The sequence below is a fragment of the Phoenix dactylifera genome, chromosome 11 (assembly GCF_009389715.1).
Source record: "Phoenix dactylifera cultivar Barhee BC4 chromosome 11, palm_55x_up_171113_PBpolish2nd_filt_p, whole genome shotgun sequence".
Taxonomy (NCBI): domain Eukaryota; kingdom Viridiplantae; phylum Streptophyta; class Magnoliopsida; order Arecales; family Arecaceae; genus Phoenix; species Phoenix dactylifera.
In genome coordinates this window covers 11,834,052-11,855,561 of record NC_052402.1, presented here as the reverse complement: position 1 = coordinate 11,855,561, position 21,510 = coordinate 11,834,052, and the positions used below count along the sequence as shown (strand labels likewise).

At 36.9% G+C, this 21,510-nt stretch overlaps 2 protein-coding genes across 5 annotated transcripts; both read right to left on the bottom strand.

Annotated features, from left to right (window-relative positions):
• Positions 1-187: 187 nt before the first annotated feature.
• Positions 188-4,246, bottom strand: LOC103709458 (arogenate dehydrogenase 2, chloroplastic-like). Its single transcript, XM_008794793.4, has 7 exons — positions 3,759-4,246; positions 3,488-3,656; positions 3,154-3,321; positions 2,447-2,529; positions 1,502-1,571; positions 1,300-1,374; positions 188-622 (listed from the first exon to the last, which is right to left on the bottom strand). The coding sequence occupies exons 1-7, from the start codon at positions 4,136-4,138 to the stop codon at positions 410-412; spliced, it is 1,158 nt and encodes a 385-aa protein (XP_008793015.2). The 5' UTR covers positions 4,139-4,246; the 3' UTR covers positions 188-409.
• A 1,432-nt stretch (positions 4,247-5,678) lies between these two features.
• On the bottom strand, positions 5,679-19,513 carry LOC103709455 (polyadenylate-binding protein-interacting protein 9-like). 4 transcript variants are annotated; one of them, XM_039131618.1, is made up of 11 exons: positions 19,246-19,513; positions 18,676-19,132; positions 18,196-18,306; positions 17,812-17,856; positions 11,714-11,786; positions 11,508-11,620; positions 11,336-11,395; positions 11,038-11,085; positions 10,863-10,931; positions 6,187-6,248; positions 5,679-6,102 (listed from the first exon to the last, which is right to left on the bottom strand). In XM_039131618.1, exons 2-11 carry the CDS (start codon positions 19,078-19,080, stop codon positions 6,048-6,050), a joined length of 1,041 nt encoding a protein of 346 aa, XP_038987546.1. In that variant the 5' UTR covers positions 19,081-19,132; positions 19,246-19,513; the 3' UTR covers positions 5,679-6,047. The 4 variants fall into 4 exon arrangements, 3 of the variants coding, with proteins under 3 accessions (XP_038987546.1, XP_008793006.1, XP_008793005.1); XM_008794784.4 differs by having other exon boundaries at positions 18,676-19,129; positions 19,246-19,512; XR_604447.4 differs by having other exon boundaries at positions 11,015-11,085; positions 18,676-19,513.
• Positions 19,514-21,510: the final 1,997 nt, after the last annotated feature.

The following is a 21,510-nucleotide window of genomic DNA, read 5'->3' as shown; positions in this document are numbered from 1 at the left end:
AGCTAATCCTTAGGGGGAAAAAATAGCAGGTTTGCGGCATCACTTTGTGGTTCTTGGTGGGGGTTCCGCGAAGTGAGTTTATCGTCCGATCCCTTTTCTGTTTAGAACGAAGGTGAGTCATCTATTGCAATTGCAATGGTCACACGTTGTACCGTCGGATCAAATGGAATGGACTAGTTTGAATATATGAAGGAAATAAATGAGCAGATTTTCCGGTTTAAGAAGGCTCCAAGAATCTGGTACAGCAACACTGCTTGCGAGAATTGGCTCAATTCGCCAACCAAAAATCAAAAACAAAAAAACAAAATTTGACATGTTTATATTTTAATCTCTCTCTCTCTCTCTCTCTCTCTCTCTATCTGAGACTTGGGGACCTTGAGGGTGAGGGTTGTTGCGAGATGTCTTCCATTCATTTCACATGTTCGGAGCGTCGGGGTACAATTAAGGAGGTTAGGCCTTCCATTCGGTTAGCATCACGTAGGAAGTGGGGATCCATCACCCTTGTAGCTGTGGGTGTCCCCGGCATTGGTATCCTCTCCACAATTTGTTCTCTTAGAATGTCATGGAGCTTTCCAAAGAGCTTCTGCTTCACGGTCTCAAATGCTCTATCAAGGTTAGCAATCTGCATCATTATGCCACATCTTCAACTACAATTAACGCCATATAATTATTCAGATGCAAAATTACATCATTTATATTCATGTGCCAGTCATTTTAATACACGCGGTTGCACCATAGTCGGTATCATTCAACTTAGAGACTGAAATTTGGTTCGTGGTGTGCTCAAAAAATGATACTACTCATAATTTGAAGATGGATACGTTCATATCTTGCACAATAATGCGAAAACTTCCGGCCATATATACATGTGAATGTACAAAAAAGTACTCATACTACATAATTCAAATATATATATATATATATATATATGTGCATATGCATGCATGGATATATGTATCAAAGTATATGTGTTGATATGTGTATGCAATGCATGTATTCATCAATGTGACATTAGTTGTATCCGTAAAAGATAGCATTTTAATATTTGATGGGTCCATCTGATGTTATGCTGATAAAAGCGACATCCCACATCTGTCTGTTATTCTATCAAATCCATCCCCTACAATTGTCTACCATCATTTTACTTTGAGTGCTAGAAGAAATTCTGTATCTCATTCCCAATAGCTATTAATCTGGATAAGACTCGGCGCGCGCGCGTGTTAGGTGTCGGGTGGGGTTGTGGGGAGGTGGGGGTTATGAGTTATGACTAGAGTAAGTTTGTGAAGAGGGCACACTTGCCTGCTCTGTGGCGTTCACATTGTACATGAAGAGCCCAAAATAGAGATCCGTACTGTCACTGACTGTATTCTCTGTCTGCAAAGCAGAAGAAAGCCATTGCCATTGCCATTGCAGTAGGATCAAGATATTAGTAAACTAGTCATCACAGGAGCTTTTGTGTAAGAACTCCAAGTAAAATTCAACAATGTGTGAATTTAATTACCAGGTTCAGGAGGGTCTCATATCCCTTTGTGTTAATGGGTGTTGACTCCAGATTCAGATGTGATAGGATCCTGCATCTTGAAGATAAATGTCAGAGTTTGTGAAGATAAATGAAGATAAATGTCATAAAATTAAAGCCGTTGGATGAAGTGGAGAGAGAGATGCTTTTGGAACATTATGTGATAGGCAAATACCCTTAAGATTTTTTTTAAAAAAAATATAAAACACCAATAAAACTTATCATACTGTATTAATCAGAGTGTTAGGCAGTGAAGAAGATAGATGAAAACAAGTATAATAGGAAGGAGTTTATGGATGTATGATAATACAAGAAAAATAAAATAAAAAATAAGTATATTAAAGAAGTTGTAGGAGTTGCACAAGTTAAGGATAAAGTAATGAAAAACTGATTGAGATGGTACCAATATGTACAACAAAGATAGAAGAAAGCTCTAAAAAGGATAGATACTTTGGTTTTGTGCCGAAGGTGATAAGAAAAAGGAGAAGAAGACTTGAGGTGACATAGATGGAGATTGTACAAAACGATATAAAAAAACTCGGAATAATATTAACCTAAATAGGAATATTTGGCGAAATAGTATCCATAAAACTGATCCTAATTCTAATAGATCGAAAGAGTAGGAATGGATAGAGAAGAGAGAATCCTTCAAAAATAGAGAAATCCCTTATTTCTATATGTTGATGAGACAAGATATCAATTGTTGGCAAAAAGTTAGATGGTTATAGTAAGATATCAATTGTTGGAAAAAAAAGCTAGATGATTGTAGTTTATTTAAGTAATTGAATGGGTATATATATATATATATATATTTTATAGAAGAAAATTATTTTATAAATGTAGGGTATTATTCTGGTTACGTTAAAGTTTGTTATAAATATTTTATGTTCCCTACTAGAACTAGCATATCAGCATACATCATTTTACCTTCCAATTGTGTGGGTAATGAACTGACTGCCGGCAGCATAGCGATCATGTTCTTCACATGACATATGCACCATCCTACAACCCTGCTTAAGAAATTGGAAAAAAGTTGGTTAATTTCTTTACATTGCTGGGAAACATAAATATAAATTTCTTTCTTACTTGACATGTGCATATAAAATCCAGTGGAATGGTGAAGTATACAATTGCTCTATTTTCAAATCATGCTTGGATTTTACATGAAGTGGTTGTGAAACTGGCATCAATTTTTTTCTTTTTCTTTCACCAAAAAATTGCACTACTTCATAACCACTATGAAGGTCGAGATTTTCTAGAACATGTTTGTTTACTAGAATAAGAAGATTAAAAGCAATGATCAATAGAGGATATACAAAAAATTTTAGAAAAAGTACTCGAAACAAAAATTTTCGATCTCGTGATTTAAGAATTTTATGTAAGATTTCATTTCATAATCGGACAAAATATATATATTCTTGAAGTCATAATTTATTATTTCAAAAAAATAACGGGGAATATCATGATTTTGTAGCAGAGATGGTCCTTGTCATATTGAACTACAATCGACAATTTGGCTCAGCCGACCAGGTTATCCTGGTTCGACATGATTTAAGTGCGATGCGGTCCAATGCGGTCTAAGATTAGCACATGTTTAGATCATTATGATCAATTGAGACTCATAGGTTACTAACCTCTTTCTCAAAGATGTTCAAGAAACGGGCACAATTCCGAGCTTGCAAGCTGTGAGGACGGACCCGGACTTGGTCATAGACGAAGGGCAGCCCCACCCAGCCATGCCTCCCACTCTCGGGCCCAAACATTGGGTGCGTGCACACTATCCCAAATTCCGGCGGAAGAACCTTTAACGAAAGAAAAAAAAAAATGCAATAAAAGTGACCGTTAGCTCGTACGCAATTTAAAATTCAAACTACAAGAGAACACCTTTGCTGGGAATTGAGATATAGGAAACACCATTCTTATGATCTCATACATACTCGATCGCCATGCAAAATTACTTCTGCTTACCTCGACGAATAGATTTCTGGGGTACTGCTTGACGGATAGAACGTCGGCGAAGATGGTGTCAGGCTTGAGCTTGTGCAGTGGGATCCTACGAATGACACCCTCCGTCGACAGGATGGAAGTACAGACGAGCACAATGTCCGGTTGCTCCTCACACATTGCGTCCAGGCTCCTGAAATGGATCAAAATTATGAAGAAGCATGCCTATGATTTCCACGTCCCTCCCTTGTGCATTAGAAAGTAGGATGACAAGCTTTCATTCAGCATTGCTTACCGAAAGAATTGGATCCCATGTCGATTGCAATACTGTGAGTAGTCCGTTCTCGACGTCGCAAGCACGTTGTGGCCCTGCCTCGCGAGCCCTCTAGCTATGAACTGCCCAAAGTTTCCGAATCCAATGATGGCGATCCTTAATGGATCTTCTCGAGGCTTGTTTGGTGGTTCGGGAGCCATGCGGACATGATCAAGGATTGAGGTGCAGCGCAGGGGAGAAGAACTGGAAGGAAGTCGCAGGTTGCTTGATCTGGAGATGGATTGGGAGGGCAAAATTACTTTGGTGGATGTGGCGGTCATCCTGATCGCAGAAAGATCAGGTCTGGTAATTTTTGAAAGGTTGGTATTGGAGATAGAAATGTGGATAGAGGAAGAGGCCATTCCTTCCTACTCTCTTGGAAAAAGAGAGAGAGAGAAGCTTCTCTAGGACAGCTTCTCTTTGATTCTGTTCTGAGAAGAGGGTAGGAAGGCAGTCTGAAGTAGAAAAAATGGAGGGGCATTTATACATGACGGAGTTCATCGATAACGTTCCTTAAAAATTCCAGATTCCAAATAAAGAGAAAGGCCTTGTGTTAAATTGGATACTGTCCCTTTAATTTTCTTTTGAGCTCCTCTCATGTCTGTGGGGAAGAGGGTTTGAAGGCGCAGCACAGGATGGGAAGAGGGGAACGCTATTTATGCGCCGGATGACCCGCAGGGAGTTACTTCTTTGCCTTCCATTAATGCCTCCCTCTATCACGCTCGAGGATTTAGGAATGATTGCAAATGGTAAGGCTGCTAAAGGTTGAGGACGGCATGTGGTTGACTGATTGCGAGACGAATTGACTCGGTCGCTCGGGATGGATGGCTGAAGGATTTTTTTAGCGATCACCAAGTCTCATTTCCGAGTCTATACATGGTGACCAAGATTTTGAAGTACCATCTTACATGATTGGTCCAAAAACCTTAAGCAACATAAAAATTGGCCCGTTTGCCTGCTCCATTGTTAAAATAAATTATATTTACATCTAATAGTTTGAAAAAACTAACACTAACCCTCTTAATGTTTGTAATTATCCAACATTTCAACCTCTAACATACTAAAACGTTAGTCAAACCATTAATCTTAAATAAAATCCAAATATCACATTAATTTTTTTTTTTTAAAATTATTAAAATAATCTTAAGTGATATAACAACCGACAAAAAAATTATGTGCATCTTCGTTTCTCTCCCAGCACAATTTAAATTTTCATATGAGATAAACGATTTCCCTAATGCTATTAATTTAATTGGATATAGATATAGATTTTATAAATTATTAGACGCAAGTGTAATAAGAAATACATGTACAAACCATACATCATGATAACCATGTGAGTGTCATACGACTCAACCATTGATATGATAGCTATGCATGGAAAACACTACGTCAAAAGTCTACTGCTGCTGTAGTCTACTCCAGGCTCACGTTACGGACGAACAAATCAGAAAGGGCCTTGTTGCATCAGTTTTCAGCATCACAGGAACAGGTATTTCCATCAAGGAGAAGGAACAATCATAAAAATGATTCCGGCCAAACCAATGTCTCAAGAGCAGGAGCCTAGTTCCGGAGGACCAGCTGAAACTCATCACAGTCATATATTGCTATGGTCGATTTCACAAAAATAGAGGCTCCTGTCTCTTGTAAACAGTAAGAATTTCTCCTCTTGAAGCAAGAACTGCTACTACCCTAACATCTCAACAGCATCATACAAATGCTGATATCACCATCTACCAATTAAACAAGTTTCTTGATCAAATTTTTAATTGGATGTTATCATGCAAAGACTAACTATTTTCCATGTACCCATTTTTGGTTTTTTTGGCTTCAACGAACTCAACCTGCAATAGGTTCTGATTATATATTAATAAAGGAGCAATTGCAAATAAGAAACCAAAATTCACAACTAAAATCATTAGAATAATCAGAAAAGTTTGTCTTTAATGAAAGATGAGCAGCACAGTTTCCAGGTTCCCGCAGAAAACTATGCTGGTTGAGATCACCAGCTACTGAGTTCTTACCACGACACTCCTTAGTTCTTACCACGCAAATAAATAACAAATAAAACAGATAACAACATCTGTAAAGCCACAAGACAGGTCTTGTTTAAACAACAAAGCCAGCAGGAAGGTGGGTCATTTTTAGTTGTGGGGAAAAAATGCTTTCCGCCAATAAAGCAGAGTCAAATGTCATCAGCCCTTCCCAGACAACAAAGTTCCTCCAGTAGTGAAAATTGGCCCATCAGTTCGAATATAAAGTAAACTGCAGCTACTGCATTGTGCGAGCAACACGAGGCCTGACCGGAGTCTTCGAAGGACTTAACCTAAGGGCCATACAGACAAAAGTCATGGCAATGGAAATCATAATCAAAGTAATCTCAATTGAGTGGCAGACTTGAAGACTGTACCTAATAGGAAGAGATCCAAGAACCATCCCACTGCAATTCAGAGCTCGAAGGGCACTTTCTGCCTGCCACAGATGGATGTTGATGCAATTAGTGATTCATTAAATCCCAGAAAAGAGGTTTAGAAACATGACAACATCATTTCATTGTACAATATGAAACATTCAAACTTGAAAATTTGATTGTGATGTCATTTTCACATAAATGATGGCCTATGAAGCACAAATACAGCAAATTGCATGTCGTTTCCACATCAATTACCCATAGCGGCCAGATACTTCTAGGATACACAGAATAACTAATTTGAAGTATTCTATTATTTAAAATTTTTAAAAACGACTTGGGATACCTCCCAGTTACATCTGAGATGCTTCGCTATGCCTCAACAGATGAGGTCTCTCTCTCTAATGATGCTGATCTTTTTGTGATGAATTGTTAATTTACAGTTCGTGTCTGTGATGTTGATACTATTACATAAAGTATAGATTGTGATAGACTTAAATGATGACTAAGCAATGGACTTTGTAAATAACATTATTATTTGTGTTGATTCTTTTTTTTTGCATAAAAGTAAAAGATACAGATTTGTTCGGTATTGTACTCTAGTCGTAGTGCAACCTACTTTTCAAGATTTGTTGTATCAGCGTATCTATATTTTGTCATTTCTATGTCACTATCCATATCCACACTTCATATATGATGGCTAATAGCCACAGGCACGCAACTTTAAATATTTGTTCATGATTGTATTCTAGGCATAGCATAACCTACTTTTCAAGATTTGAGGTATCAACGTATCCGAACTGTGTCATATATGTGTCTAGCATCCATATCCACACTTCATATATGATGGCTAATATCCACAAGCACACAACTTTAAAAAACTAAGTGGAGGAGGAGCATCCATTAATAAGGAATTTAAGCGCACTTACATTAGATGCAAATATGCAAATTAGAGACTTTTATTTTTATTTGGATTCTAGAATTTTATTTTTATGTGGACTCTAAGGTTTACTTTATTAGTTTTTTGGGATGCCTATATAAAGTTATTGTAATGTTATTGAGAAGATAGATTGCAACATTGAGAATACAGATTATTGAGTTGCTCTTCTTTCTCTCTCTCTCCTCCTCTTTTCTCCCCTAGGATGCCTATAAAAATTTATTGCTATATTATTGAGAAGATAGATTGCATCGTTGAGAATACAGATTATTGAGTTGCTCTTCTTTCTCTCCCCCTCCTTTCTCCCTCTTCTTTTTCTTCTTCTTTCTCAATCTATCTCTTTCTTCTTCCATTCTACGTCACCAAGTAGCTGGGAGTTCAATAGGAAGACCGTAATTTATATGAAGTGTCCAGATCTTGATGTGAAGTCAGCTCAAGGTAAATTGGAGCAGGACAATGGTCTGCCACAAAACCTAGAAGACTGATTGCTAGTAAGGAGTATAGGTGAACTTAGTGCATTCTAAAAGGCGACTGAAGGATTCTTTTTGTGTAAGGATACTGGTTTTGCCAGATACAATTCAGTTTGGAAGCTAGGCCTGGAGAAAGCTAAGAGCTTTATATTACAAGACTGCAACTTCAAGTGGAGACACAAAAATTGGAAAGTTGGATGAGAAGGATAATGCGTACCCTCAAGGGTAATTAACGCCACAATGCAGAAACAAATTGAGAGATTTGATTCAACAAATAGATGGAGATGCATATAGAGTCATAGACCATTTATGAGATGGCTAATATCGACATCTGCAGTCACCATTACAAAGAGATGCTATAAAGAATGAAAAATATGAATAAAGCACAAGATGCAGGGCAGCACCTTAGGAGGTTATACGGATTGTATATTTTTGTTGTGCATAAAACTGCCTTCAGGCCCCTTGAACAGATAAACAAATAAAGTACTAAAAGAAATCAAAATAATCTGTTTTTGCACAGCTAATTTTTACTTCTTTGTCATCCAAAGTTTTCCTCAATATCTACAATCAAGCATTAACCCTTACCAATAACACTATCGATTGCAAATTACGAACACCAAGTAGTCTCCTGTCAGAAGTCTGTCATCCACATGTCCGTTACCAGCATAAAGAGGTACAAACTTGGGTTCAATTCTTATCCAATCCAACTAAAATGAAAACTACTCATTCACACCACAAGTCACACGCTTGATTCTGACCTTAGCACAACCTATGTAATAATCTCCAATGTAGACCCCAATGATGCTATTCTTCTACAAAGCACTTTGTACCAAATGAATAATCCCACATAAGAATCTCTTCTTTGACCAATTTGCTATGCAAGAAAATTGCTTCGACTTGTCACTCCCCGGGAAAAAAACCAAACTAGTTTGTTGATATGCTTGTTACCTGTTTCAAACTTTGTTGTGCCAACTAGCCTTATTACACCATATTATGGCTCTATTTATGGCACCATGATATCTAGTGAATTTTCGTACATGTTATCCTTAACAAGAGATCACTGTGCTTCCTCAATCATGAGCTATCTTGCTAGATTTCAAAATCTCATTAAAAGATCTATAACAATCTTCCACCAATACCAGAATCAAGGACTTAAGTGTCGTTGAGATGGGGAGTGTCGGCTGCAACCAGCACCACGCCTTCCCTACTGAAACCCAATAAAAAGGGGACTTCAAAGAGTCCTTTAATTGAAAATGGACTCAGGTGTTCTGCCAACCTAGGTGCTGTGTTGGTATTGGCCCAGCATATAGCATCTTTTGCAACCATGATTGGAATGTCATTTCACCCTAAGGGTTTTCTCTTTCCAAGTCCTTATCTAGTTAAAGTAATCTCCTGTTGTTCCATCCGCATCACTTGCAGGTTTTCCAAATAAATACTTGCTAATCTATCTCCCAGAAAAATTCAGTTCTAGATCATTCTTTGGAATTCTATGATATACCCTACTTTTGCCTCAGATGACGAACAAAAAATTTGCATCCACAAAACATCTTGCATATAAAATATAACTGCACAACAAAAACCACAAATACTAAACAACGCACATGCTCCAGCCAGATTGTATCTCAACATATTCATTGCTTTAAGCGTTTCCAAATTCCATGTGGTCCAACCTCAGATATTTATATCCTAGAAAATCATTTAAGAAATTTCTTTTTTAGCCAATTGATGCCGTATCTTACCTGAAAGAGGACAGCTTTGTCATTCAGCCAACTGATATTCCATCCAACAATCACTCTAGTGAAACTTCATGTCTACTTTAGGACAGAGAAGAAAAGACACACTAGCTAATGTCTAGTAGTTACACCTGGGCACAGGCTCCTCCAAAATGGATGACTCCATCTTATATTGAGAGCAAGGGAACTGTATGGTATCACTTCATCATCCATAGGCATGGATGATGGAAGCTTACAATCACACTGTTTTTGATAAATCAAAAGGATTCACCAAAAGGTCAAGCAATTGATGCAGTCCGGACCAAAACGGCCACATGGCCACTCTTTTACCCAGTGCACACTTAGTGCTGCACTCCATGTTGGAGCAATCTCAGGTTCCACCACCCTCTCAACCTTGCATCATGCCATACATTTCAAACCAGCACCTGGCTGAATATTTAGAAGATGAAGGCAAGTAACAAAGGAGAAAGAAGACTGTCTAGTTTCAGCTCCTTATTGCTACAGAAGAAGCCTTTTCTCAACTATAAATCAGAATTGAGAAAGATACAAAGGAGAAACAAAACAAGATGCAACAGAAACATAAGCAAGATGCTTCCAACTCATAATAAGTTTTAATAAATTTGAACTTGCATCGTTACTTCAGGAACTAGGTAAGTTTAGCAGCCATGGTCAAAGAGGCTAAAGTAATAAAGAACAAATTGTGATGAAACAGGCACACTGTACCCTCAGTAAGGGAAGGCCCTAAAGTTTTCAACCTATCAGAAAAGAATAGAAGGTTCCTAAGAAAAGCCGAATGAAATGTGTAATTAATGATTTTTAACAAGCTTGTATTTATAGCTTACAGTTCTTGATAAGGATGAAGGATGAAGCTAACCCCCACTAATGGGATGAAGATTGGTGATCATGATTCTGGTCAAATATAGTTGAGGTTTGTTCAGGATGTTAATAACACTTGGTTGCAATATTGATTAATAGACTTATATTTACAAAAGAATATTGATGAATTATCTTTCAATAGATGTTCAACTGAAACATCATTTTCAGTTATATGATAGATCATGATGAAAATACGATCGTTAAATAGCCAGTCACGAATTTTGAAAGAAATGTAAGTGATAAGTAATCATCTGTAAGCAGCATTATGAGATGTACAAATGGAATAGCAAGTTCAAGAACACTGAACCAAACAATTGGATAAGAAAATACATAAGTGCAAACACATGAACCTCAACTCAGCACATTATGTTCATCGCAATTACATAGCATTGCCTAAATCTGAATAGATTCACTAACTTCTGCTTGATTCCATGAGGCAAGCCAGCTGAGAAAATTATTTCGACTATCACAAAGCAAAACATGAACATTAGAAGTTTAGAAACAATACAATAGGCATATTATGCAGATGCGCAATAGAATACATGAACATCCAAACCCCAAAAAGGTAAAAGCAGGATAATATTTGAACATCACCAACAAGACTATCAAATTCCAAATCAGAGAAAAATAAAATATGATCAGTTCGGCAATGCAAAATACCTGAACAAACTCAACAAATGCTATGCGAGTTGAATGCACATTATCCCCAAGAAGTCTCAAGCGAGAAACCTGCATAGAAAAAAAATAATGCTAACCATTAAGAAAAATGTGTCTTAAACATGATTGTCTTAACCTACTGATGAGAAAAATACCAGACAGAAGGCACTGTGCTGACCTCACCACAGCAGGACTGAAAGAATTCTTTTAGATCTGTCTGAGTAACCTGCAAAAGAAGAAAAACCAAAATTATAATCGATAAAGAAAAGAATGCATTTAACTAGAAATAAAGCAATCCAGCTGCACGATTTTGAAGATACGATTGACTTCTACATAATTAACATGTTTTTTCTTTATGTTGTAAACAAAATCAACCAGTTGTACTCTATTTTGCACATATTTTTCTTAAAATGTGCAAACCAGCAGAAGTTTGACAATAGTCATATGATATAAGAGTCGAGAAGAAGCTACTCTACCTTTTTATCAATATTAGTGCAATAAACTGTCCGTGAACACATCTCCCTTTCATCTTCAGACTGTATTCAATCTCAAAACTCAGAAGTTTTGTAACAGAGAATGCTATATTTTTAAGACAAACAATATACTGTGATAATTTTAGAAATGCAGCACGAGAATCACTAATCTTACCTGTGGAAGAAGTGTAGGATTCACAGGCAAAATGGCAGTCTTTGAAGGTAGCACTCTTAGAGGATAGTAACCTAGCACGGTCCCATCAAGATTTAATGCTGCTCTTGCACCATCTGTTAGAAATAGTCCATTGCTCTAATTCCTTTTGTAAAAAGCATAAGACCACTATATAGGTGCTAAGGTTAAGATAACACAAGTAAACTTACGTTCATTAACAAACTCTATAAATGCGAATCGAAGAACTGAGTTAGCATCACAGCAAATACGGCAATCAAGTACCTTCAGAATGAACATTCAAAGTTGTCAAACATTCTCCCACAGACTAACTTGTAATTGAATTAACAGAGGAAATGCAATAAAACATATATATGTAAACTCAATACAAATATATGAAAATTCATAGGGAAAATTTAAAGAGAAGCATGATAAGAACAATAAAAATTCAGAGTTGTCTTATAAGCCCAAATTTCCACCACAAGTTTATAGAAAGTGAAAGAGATGTGTCCTACAGCCTGAAAAATCTTACTTGTATTTATTAATTTACTAATAGAGCTTCTCCTATAGCTGCCGCGACCTGGATGTGAGATACCATGATTGCACTTGTAATTCTTCAGATGGACAACAGTCATTGACTCATTATACTGCCCATCCACTAATAAGATGCAAGAGGCTTCAAGAAAAGATAGAATAAAGCCTTGAAACCATTACGAACTATGCATCATCACCTAGATATTTGGATGCGTTATCACCTTAGGTATTGGCATCATACCAAACAGAACACAGATATTCTTTGATAACTAGTCTGGTCTGTGAATAAGCCTGGGATAAGGGTCAGATATGACCTGCCATTGCCAAGCAGCCAAATTTTGCCAGCATACCAGTAAAATATTTCCATCCTGGTCAGGTAGAGATCCCGCAGATAATAGTTCTATTGATAGGCAGAGCCGCAACATCTGAAAGATATTATATGCTTTTTTAGACATGACCAGAACTACCCCCATTTACCCCCCCCCCCCCCCCCCCCCCCTCGTTTTTTTAAGGATGTATTGTCTTTTTCAGGAAAAAATGTTGCCAGTTTGTTGCATAATCGTTAACTAGGATATCCAAGTGACATAAAGAAAAAGTTACCAGCTTTGTGGTGTAATCATTATTAAGTATAAAATCTTTGCAACCAAATATAAACTGTTTGACATAAATGGACATAGGGGGTGATGAAGCAATCCCCACTTTCTCCATCCAGAGACCTTATGAGGCCCAAATTTTATCAAGTTTCGGCATACGAAAATGAGATCACAATAGAGTTGAGGGGGGGGCATGTACAGCTCCACTGCATGCCGGATTACAATCCAAGATGTATTCATATTCATGAAACATAAGGTTGACAAATAACTTAAGCATTAAAATCATACAGGTTATCTATTTGGTCCCACACCAAAGTTAAATTCAGATCAATAATCAGAATATCACCCTTTTTTTCTAAAGTTTTTGTAGGCACAAAAATAAAATTGGATCCAAGTTCAATGGATATGGTGGACCCTAAAATACACTGGTGGTCTGCAGTCTTGAAAAATATCACATGATGATTTTAGATTTTGAGTTATATGACCAACTGACCCAAAAATAGCACTTAAAAATCAATCACCAAGCTACAAATTTCCAAAAACTCTTCTCTTTCAAGTACTTCCCTATGATTACATATAAAGGGTGTTTACATCAGTCACACTCGACATTCCTTTAAGGAATATATGTGAGAAAGAATCACTCTAGAAGCTTGAGGCAATGCTGGATGAAAAAGTTATGAGTTGCTGAAGAATTATTTTTAAAAAAGAAGTTTGAACTGAGGGTTCCAAATGAAAATCTAAATGTCCAATCAAGTTACAGTTTCATAAGGAGCATGACCACATCAATTTAACAAATATTTCCTGAAATCAAATTGTTTGCTGCAACTAGAGGTGATCTCAAAAAATGCAATTTGTCATCAAAGAAACAAACAAGGCAGTCCCGCACACAATTTTCGCTCAGTGAATAGTATAGGAATTTCACATTCTCCAAAAATAATTAAAAACTTGGGTCAAACAAAATAATGTACCTACCAAACCTAACGAGAACCAAATGAAAAATATAAGGCTGGAAGTAATCTGAGATTTTCATGAGTTGATTGGGATCTGCTTGGCTGGATTATTTGGGCTTGGCTCAGCTACGAAACCATGCTCCAACAGATTCTAAAGCTCATTTCATAAATCAGCCAGGTCTGAACACTAAGGCATGTGAAAGTAAATAGGATCTTGGCTCGGCTCCATAAGAAGCTTGTTCAAGCTCGGCCCTGATCTCATACAAACAACACTCGAAGACCTGTTAAGATCCACTCAAGCTTGTCCACCCCAGCACAGAGCAACCTGAACCTGAGCAGCGAACTACTCAGATTGGCTCAACTCGTCTGCACCACTAAAATTTATGGAACTCCATTTTATCACCCATAACTGGATTCTAGGGATAACAAAACTGGGAGTCCTTGAATGAGAAATTTAGTTCAAGAACACAAAATAGATCTGAAGGAACATTTTCAGCAGTATTGAATCCTTTCCTTAACCAACACATTACACAATCTGCTGACTTAAGAGAATCTATAAGCCAGAAAGAGAATGGCCGCTCAGACTGCTATATGACCATCAAGTCTCTCCAATGCCATCGAGAAGAAGTCTGTCTCAAGTCATGCACAAGAACAAAGAGGAAGATGACCAAGAACAGTGCTATCAAGATCGGATGAGGGCAGATCATTATTAAGAAACCTCCATACCTATACCGGAGGAGAAGTGGAGAGAGGGAAGCCCTTGTCCCTATGTAGTTAGCTCAGTAGGGTTCTATTTCATTTAGAAACAAAGCCAACCAACACATTGTTTCATCAATGCCTGAATATTGTCATAAAAGGCAACAGCATTCTCACCTAGACATGGGAGGATAACTATAATCCAACTGACTCTACATTAGGTTGAACAAAGTAATATGCCCCTAAAACCCAAGGAAACCTTGAACAACTATCTTAACAACTAACATCACCTTCCAGAACAACAAGCATTAAGTAGAAAAACAAACAACAAAGACAACAGTCTCACTTTTCTAAAATTACTTTATCAACAGTGTGCTACCAAATCTCACACAAAATTATGCATTAATATCAGCTGACTAGCTACAGTTTAGCCAATAATGAAACATGCAACACTTCATCAAAATGTTTCCATTTTTTGAGTCTGGACACCAATTAAAATAGGCTGAATGAATATACCCTTGTTTGGCTGCATTTTGAATGAAACCATTTGGATCTCCTCCAAAATATACCAAAACGGATACATATCATAAATCAAATCGACAAACACTCAACAACTGACAGTCCACCACAATTATCACCTTATCAAATAAACATTCAAGAATCTCCAGGACAAACAAATAAGAGAAGCAACAGCCTGGTTTTACTTTAACAAAAAAATTAAAGAAATAATTTTATCTGACTTGCTCCAGGCTTTATGATAAAGGAAGCACATAATATATTGTCCAAATTAAGGTTAGAATGAAATGTTTGCATTTTGTGACCTGTCAAAACGATACAAGAGAACAAATGAGTATATCTTTGCTAAGCCCCTTTTGCAAATAAACCACTTGAATTTCCTCCAAAATATACAAAAATGAACCATATCTGTTGTATCAATTATGCTTTGTTTGGTTGCTTAAAAATTACCCAGAGTTCCATACAATTATACCAACAAAATTTGATTATATGCTTATTATACTATTTATGACTTTCAATATATATAGTTTCATAGTATATAAATATCATGATATGGCAATCTGAAATGTTGAAAATAGCCCATGAGTTTAGCAATATCGTACTTTTACACAAGCATATTTTTCCATATTTGTCGTAGGTGACTCATCTAAGTTTTAGTTTTTTCCTTTATCTTCATTCTTTCTAAAATACGAATATGTTGGAGACCTGTTTTAAATTAGCAGAAAAGTAAATAAACTAGTTTGTCAATGAATGTGGACCCTGCAAAATTGGAACACAAATAAATGCCCACATAATTACTCTACCTCTAAATACCTTCTTGAGTAGAGAACAGAAACTCAAATAAGTCAAGCTCATGTTCAATAATAGGGGTGTTGAATGACCCAGTTGTTTGTGAGCTAGCACATCTTTGGTTCAAAATTCAGCTTGGAATCCGCTCGCCCCATTATCAAATGAGCAGATCTCGAGGTGGACTTCTAAGCTTGAAACATAAACAAGTCAAACTTGAGTTAGGTCTAGATCATTTAGTTTTAGCTCGATATAGTTTGAAACCCTTTTTTATATAGTAAAATCATATAAATTTTATATAAGATTTGAAAAGGTGATATATATTATAGTTTTAATAATGATGAAAAGATTTATTATTGTTAGATATTAATCACATGGCTGAATGACCTTTTATTGTTATTCAATCAGTGGATCAAGTTCCAATGGTTGATCTTTTGATTGGTTTTAATTATCAAAATAACCAAGAAGCCCTAAGGCTCTCTTACTCCCAAAGCCACACTTGCCCAATCACTCTCTTCTTCCACTATCCACCGCCTTTACATCCTTCCTCTAATCCTTTCCTCTCCCCATTCCTTCATTAGATCTCCATTCTTGGTTGAGATCCTAGTCGGAGATTTCATAGTGTCTGACAGCATAAACTACTTGTCTTCTATCATCTCAAACCTCAGATTTTGGTTGGAAATCCAATGGTGTAAGGACTCTACAAGTCATGGTCCTTGAGGGATCTCATAGATCTCCCCTTATGACCTTCTCCTTGCCTGCATTCCCAAGCTACAACATGGGCTCCACCAATCCATTCCATTTCTCTACTGTAGCCCCCATGCCGCTGCATGGACTTTGCCACCAACCAAGGCTTCAACCCTCCCTCGATGCCATGGACTTGTAGATTTATTATCTCATCAATCACAAAGATGTAGCTCTCGCCTAACACCAAAATCATCATGGAGTTGCACCTCACCTTTTTTCATTTTCCAAGTTTGCCTAGAAAAACTCTCTCTCACTCTTATCTTGCTCTCTCACATAAGCGCTGTCAAAAGACACTACCAGAAAGAGTGTACATTTGATTAAAGCAGAGTTAAACTATAGTTCTTTAATATGCCTCTATTAGAAGAGTCATAGTAGCTAATCTAACCTAAGTTGTATAGGTAAAATCAAGCGACTACGTGCAACTACGACCAATCAATGCAACTATCAATTAAAACCTATGATCTCATATTCGCAGGCCCAAATGATCCAAAATTCCCGTGGTGACATTCTTACCCATGATCTTTTTGAAAAACAAAAGGGCATTTTTACAAATGATACATATCGCAGCTAATACGCAGACCTAGGGTTCTCATAGTGAGGAAAGATATAACGCATGAACACAAATCAAACAAAACACAAAGCACATAAAGAGATTTACATGGTTCATCTCTAACCTACACTAATGTTTGGAGACAATCGAGGAAGCTCCACTAAAGATAAAGAGTAAAAAGAAATGCCCTGAAATATAGTCTCAAGCCCTAGCTCACTGCTTCTCAACACACCCTCAGGTTGGAGCAGACCCTGAAAAGCCTCACTGGTACATACATCAGGATTCAAAAAAGTAATACAAAAGGATTAAAAAAATCCCAAACCCCTGGTGGACCTTTTAGGGGTGTATATGGCACCTCTAGTTCTGCCTTCGCCCTTCGGGCCTTTGGCCCCTCAATATGCCTCCATCTCTAGAGAGGCCCATCTCCCAATACATAAAGGAGACAACAAACAACCAAGTACAAGACACCATTTCAACAGCAAGTTTCAGATTTTATGCTTGTTAATCTGCCAAAATATAGCAAAGAAAAATAGGGAAGACTTTGGAAGCATTTCATATTTTTCATTAGCTTAGACTGCATTTGTTAGCATCTCACCGGTCCAATAAAAACTTTCAAATATGAAAAAAAAAGTAATAGATAAAGCATCTCTTTAAAATACTCCAATCGATATCATCTTGTGAGAAGCTAAAGTCAGCATATGAAACATCAGTATGCATATGTCATACTGGATAACTCATAAAAAATAGCAGTGCCATTGTTCAAAAGAAACTACAAAACACGAGAAAGATGATATAACACACAGTCAATAAACAGTAACAATCTAAAATCTAGTCAGCAATATTCATTCATCCTGTTCTTAGGAATTGCGTGGTTACAACATTCACATCTTCAATAACATGGATTAGTTAAATTTCAGGATACATATGGAGAAACTTACTTTCCCATAGCTACCAAATAATGCAGCAAGCTGCTCCTCAGTGACCTGATATGTACCAATCAAATAGTTTGGATTAGTACCATATACACAGAATTATATGATAATGTTAAACTACAATAACATAAGCAAGTTAATATTTAAAGTTGCATTTTTCATTATAAAAATATCCATAAAATACAGAACAGTAGGATACAGATAAATCGGTTGTTTTACCTGCCAATTAATATCAGAAGCATTACATGGAATTATATGATAATATTAACACCACAATAGCTTAAGAAAGTTAGCATTTTGAAGTTACATTTATCATAATCACAGTAGATTACAGAACAGTAGGATGAAAATAAATCAACATAAGAAATACTGCAATTTTAGATGGTTTACATTATGATCGATATAAGAAACATATACAGTGCGCCTGATGCGGTCCTCCTTCTGCGCTTTTTGAACCCTATCATTAAACCTCCGATGCCCCTTGTTGTAATTGTTCTTTCTCTGCAAAAATAATTCAAAAGATCAAACAAAGTTGTGTAAAAAAAAAAAAAAATTCCTCTGCATAAAGCCCAAACACTTCAGCAAAATAATGAAAGCAGCCTAAGTTATCGGCCGAGAATAACAGGAGGAAGAAAATGCTACGGAATATAAGACAATGTATCCAAGAGATCCAATTTTTCTCCATCTGCTTCAGTTTTCAAGAAATGCATCTATCCAAATTGCCATCCATCAACTGAATAAAACAAATTAAAATTGAACCCAAAACCCTAGAAGCCCCAGATCGCCGCGATGCACGAGCGCACGATGACATATTTCTAACAAAGAAATCAGAAGACGAAAAAGATCTAAAGAAAGAATTGAAGTCTATACTCTGCGGGGCTGCTGGTTGTTGGACGGGCCATCGCCGCTGGCCGCGTACCGATTCCCCCCACCGATCGGCCTGCCGTAGTAATCCGAGGAGGCCACGAACACCGGCGCATCTGCCGACAGCCGCCCATTTGGCATCCTTCCGCCGGCGGTGGTCTGTGCCGCCGCCGCGGCCGCGTCGGCGTCCTGGCCGGCCGCCAGAAGCGGGGTGTTGGCGGAAGCGTTGGAGGAGGGGATGAACTCCTTCGCGGACGGGTTCAATTTGGAGAGCAGCTCGACGAGCTCGCGCACGTCGCGCTGGTACTCCGCCTCCGAAGACCCCCCGCGCTTCTGCTGCGGCAGCGACGACGACGGGCGGCGGACGAACTGGTCGCCGACGCCGGTCGCGTTCTCCGCAACCGCAGCCATCTCCGCCTCCGACCAATCCGAATATTTTGAAGACCCGAACACAAAAAGACTGCTGCCGCCGATCCGATCAAAAACAAGAAACAAAGAAAACGCAAACCGAATAAAATAAAACAAAAAACCGAAGAAAATGATTCCAATCCTCTTTCTCTGTTCTCTCTCTCTTACCTAGAGAGAAGACTGGAACTGCGTTGAAATGGAAAAACAAAAGAAGATGCGAGGTGGGGGTAGAGGATTAGAGGAACGAACGGCAAGAAAAGAAGGGAAGAATCAGTATCGGCGTGCTGGCTAAAATTGGAAAGGAAATTTGAGACTTTAATTTAATCGTACAGATAGCCTTGATTTATTCTTTGAAAGGAAGGCATTTTTTGAGCTCTTCAACTTTTCTTTCACTTGGGGGAGGGGAGAGGGTACGCATGTCAAAGAGGGTGAGTATAAATGTGGGCATTTAGGAGGGAGGGGAGAACCTGGCGTCAGGGAAGTTGTCACGTTGTTAGGCACGTGTAACTTACTGTATGGGTTGGCGTTGCTTGGACTTTTATTACCGTGGGAAATACCGGAAGGAGCGAGAGGGCTCTGTTTAAACTCGAGACATCAACAGGGGAGCGTGGAGTATCACGGGCTAGAAGCTTTGGCTGGGCAGTGCCTATTCTTTTGCACCGTCTTATTTTTTTTTGAGTTGGCTGCACTCACGTCAAGCCGCAGTTGTACTAAAAAAAAAATATATATATATATATATATTAAAAAAATTATTAAAAAAAAATCGACAAAAAAAATATATATATTCAAATTATAGTTGTTATATATATATATATATATATTAAAAAAAAACTATTGAAAAAAAATCCACAAAAAAAAAATATATATTCAAATTATAGTTGTTTAAAAACATGAAAGGTTTGCCGCATTTTCTTCCACTGTAACCCATTTTTTCTAGCTCTAAGGAAGTTTTTGATGAATTATGACACTCTGCCCCTAGAATATTGTAATGTTAATTATTATTAATTTATTCAAATAGAATTTGATACTTATGATCGATATGGTTGATTTCAGAAAAAAAAAAAACTTGTTTATTTTTATCTAATATATTTTTTTATCGATAATCATACTTTGTAATCAAAGATCAGGCAATCAACAATTGAATGATGGATTGAAATTTTGATAAGTTTTTTTTTGATACGTCTCGAGAAAGATAAGTGCAGCCATAATGCTAATCTTGTTTTAATTCCTACGGTTTTTCTTCGTTAGAATTTGTATAGACCTCTATATAATTCATGCGTGATCTAAACAATTATGACATCATTTATCCATTAAAAATTTAAAATATTACTAGTAAAAATCTCAAAAAAATCTAAAAATATATAATTGAAAGATTATATAATGTAGAAAACTACACCAGATAAGTCAAAGAAAATGATGCAGAAATATAGAGGACAATGAAACTAGTGTGCATAAATAATCATAACATGATTTATCAATTGAATGATCAAAAATTTACAATATATAAGATTAAAAAACACAAAAAGAATAACAATTGAAATATTACAAAAAATAAACATGCAACCTAAAAGTGACTGAAAAAACATAAAAAAAATAAATTATAAAGGGACATAAAAGCCCGGTTTGATAAAAAAAAAAGCTGCATTCGTTGCATCATTCATCATTGTTGTATTAAATGTTGCGTGAAAAGGGATCCCACACAATGCTATCTTCTGTTATATTAAATGCACGCTACTAAGCATCAATTGTTGGTTCATGTGAAAAAAAATAAGAATTAAGTGAGAAGTTCGAAAGTTTTAAAAGAAAAACTATTCAACTATTATACTTGTGGAAAAGTTAAAGAAAAGTCTGAACCATGTACCAAGAAAAAAAAAGTCCACATGCATAAATGAGTTGTCCACATGCATGCATCGCACGTGTTAAATTCCAGCGAACATATTTAATATTTTAAAAATGCCATGGGTCCCAAACTTGAAACCCAAAATTTCATTGCTATATGTCAAAAAAGGATTAGAGTTTTACATCATAGACTCTCATTGTGCTAACCCAACAATTTGCATCAATCCCTTTTGTTATATGGTATACTAGCAACGAAGAGGCTTATCTTGGTATGAGGGTTGAATGTCACAGCATTACTCTCGATTTTTTATGGAAGAGTTTTGACAAGTGGTTTTTTCATATGCACACCACTTTTTAAGATTTTATAAAATCCATTTGTCGTAGTCAAATCTTCCAATCAAGCAATCTACATTCGATCGGAGAATTGTTCAATCTCTAATTGAAATTTTATCTAATCATTTACTTGATGAAATTAGAATTGATAAATATATTTTGATTTTTGGTTGATTTCGGTTCTAGCTTCATTCTTTTTAAAGAGAGAACGGAGAAGAATTGAGCAGGCTTATAGGACTTTCCTATGCAAGTCAAAGTCAG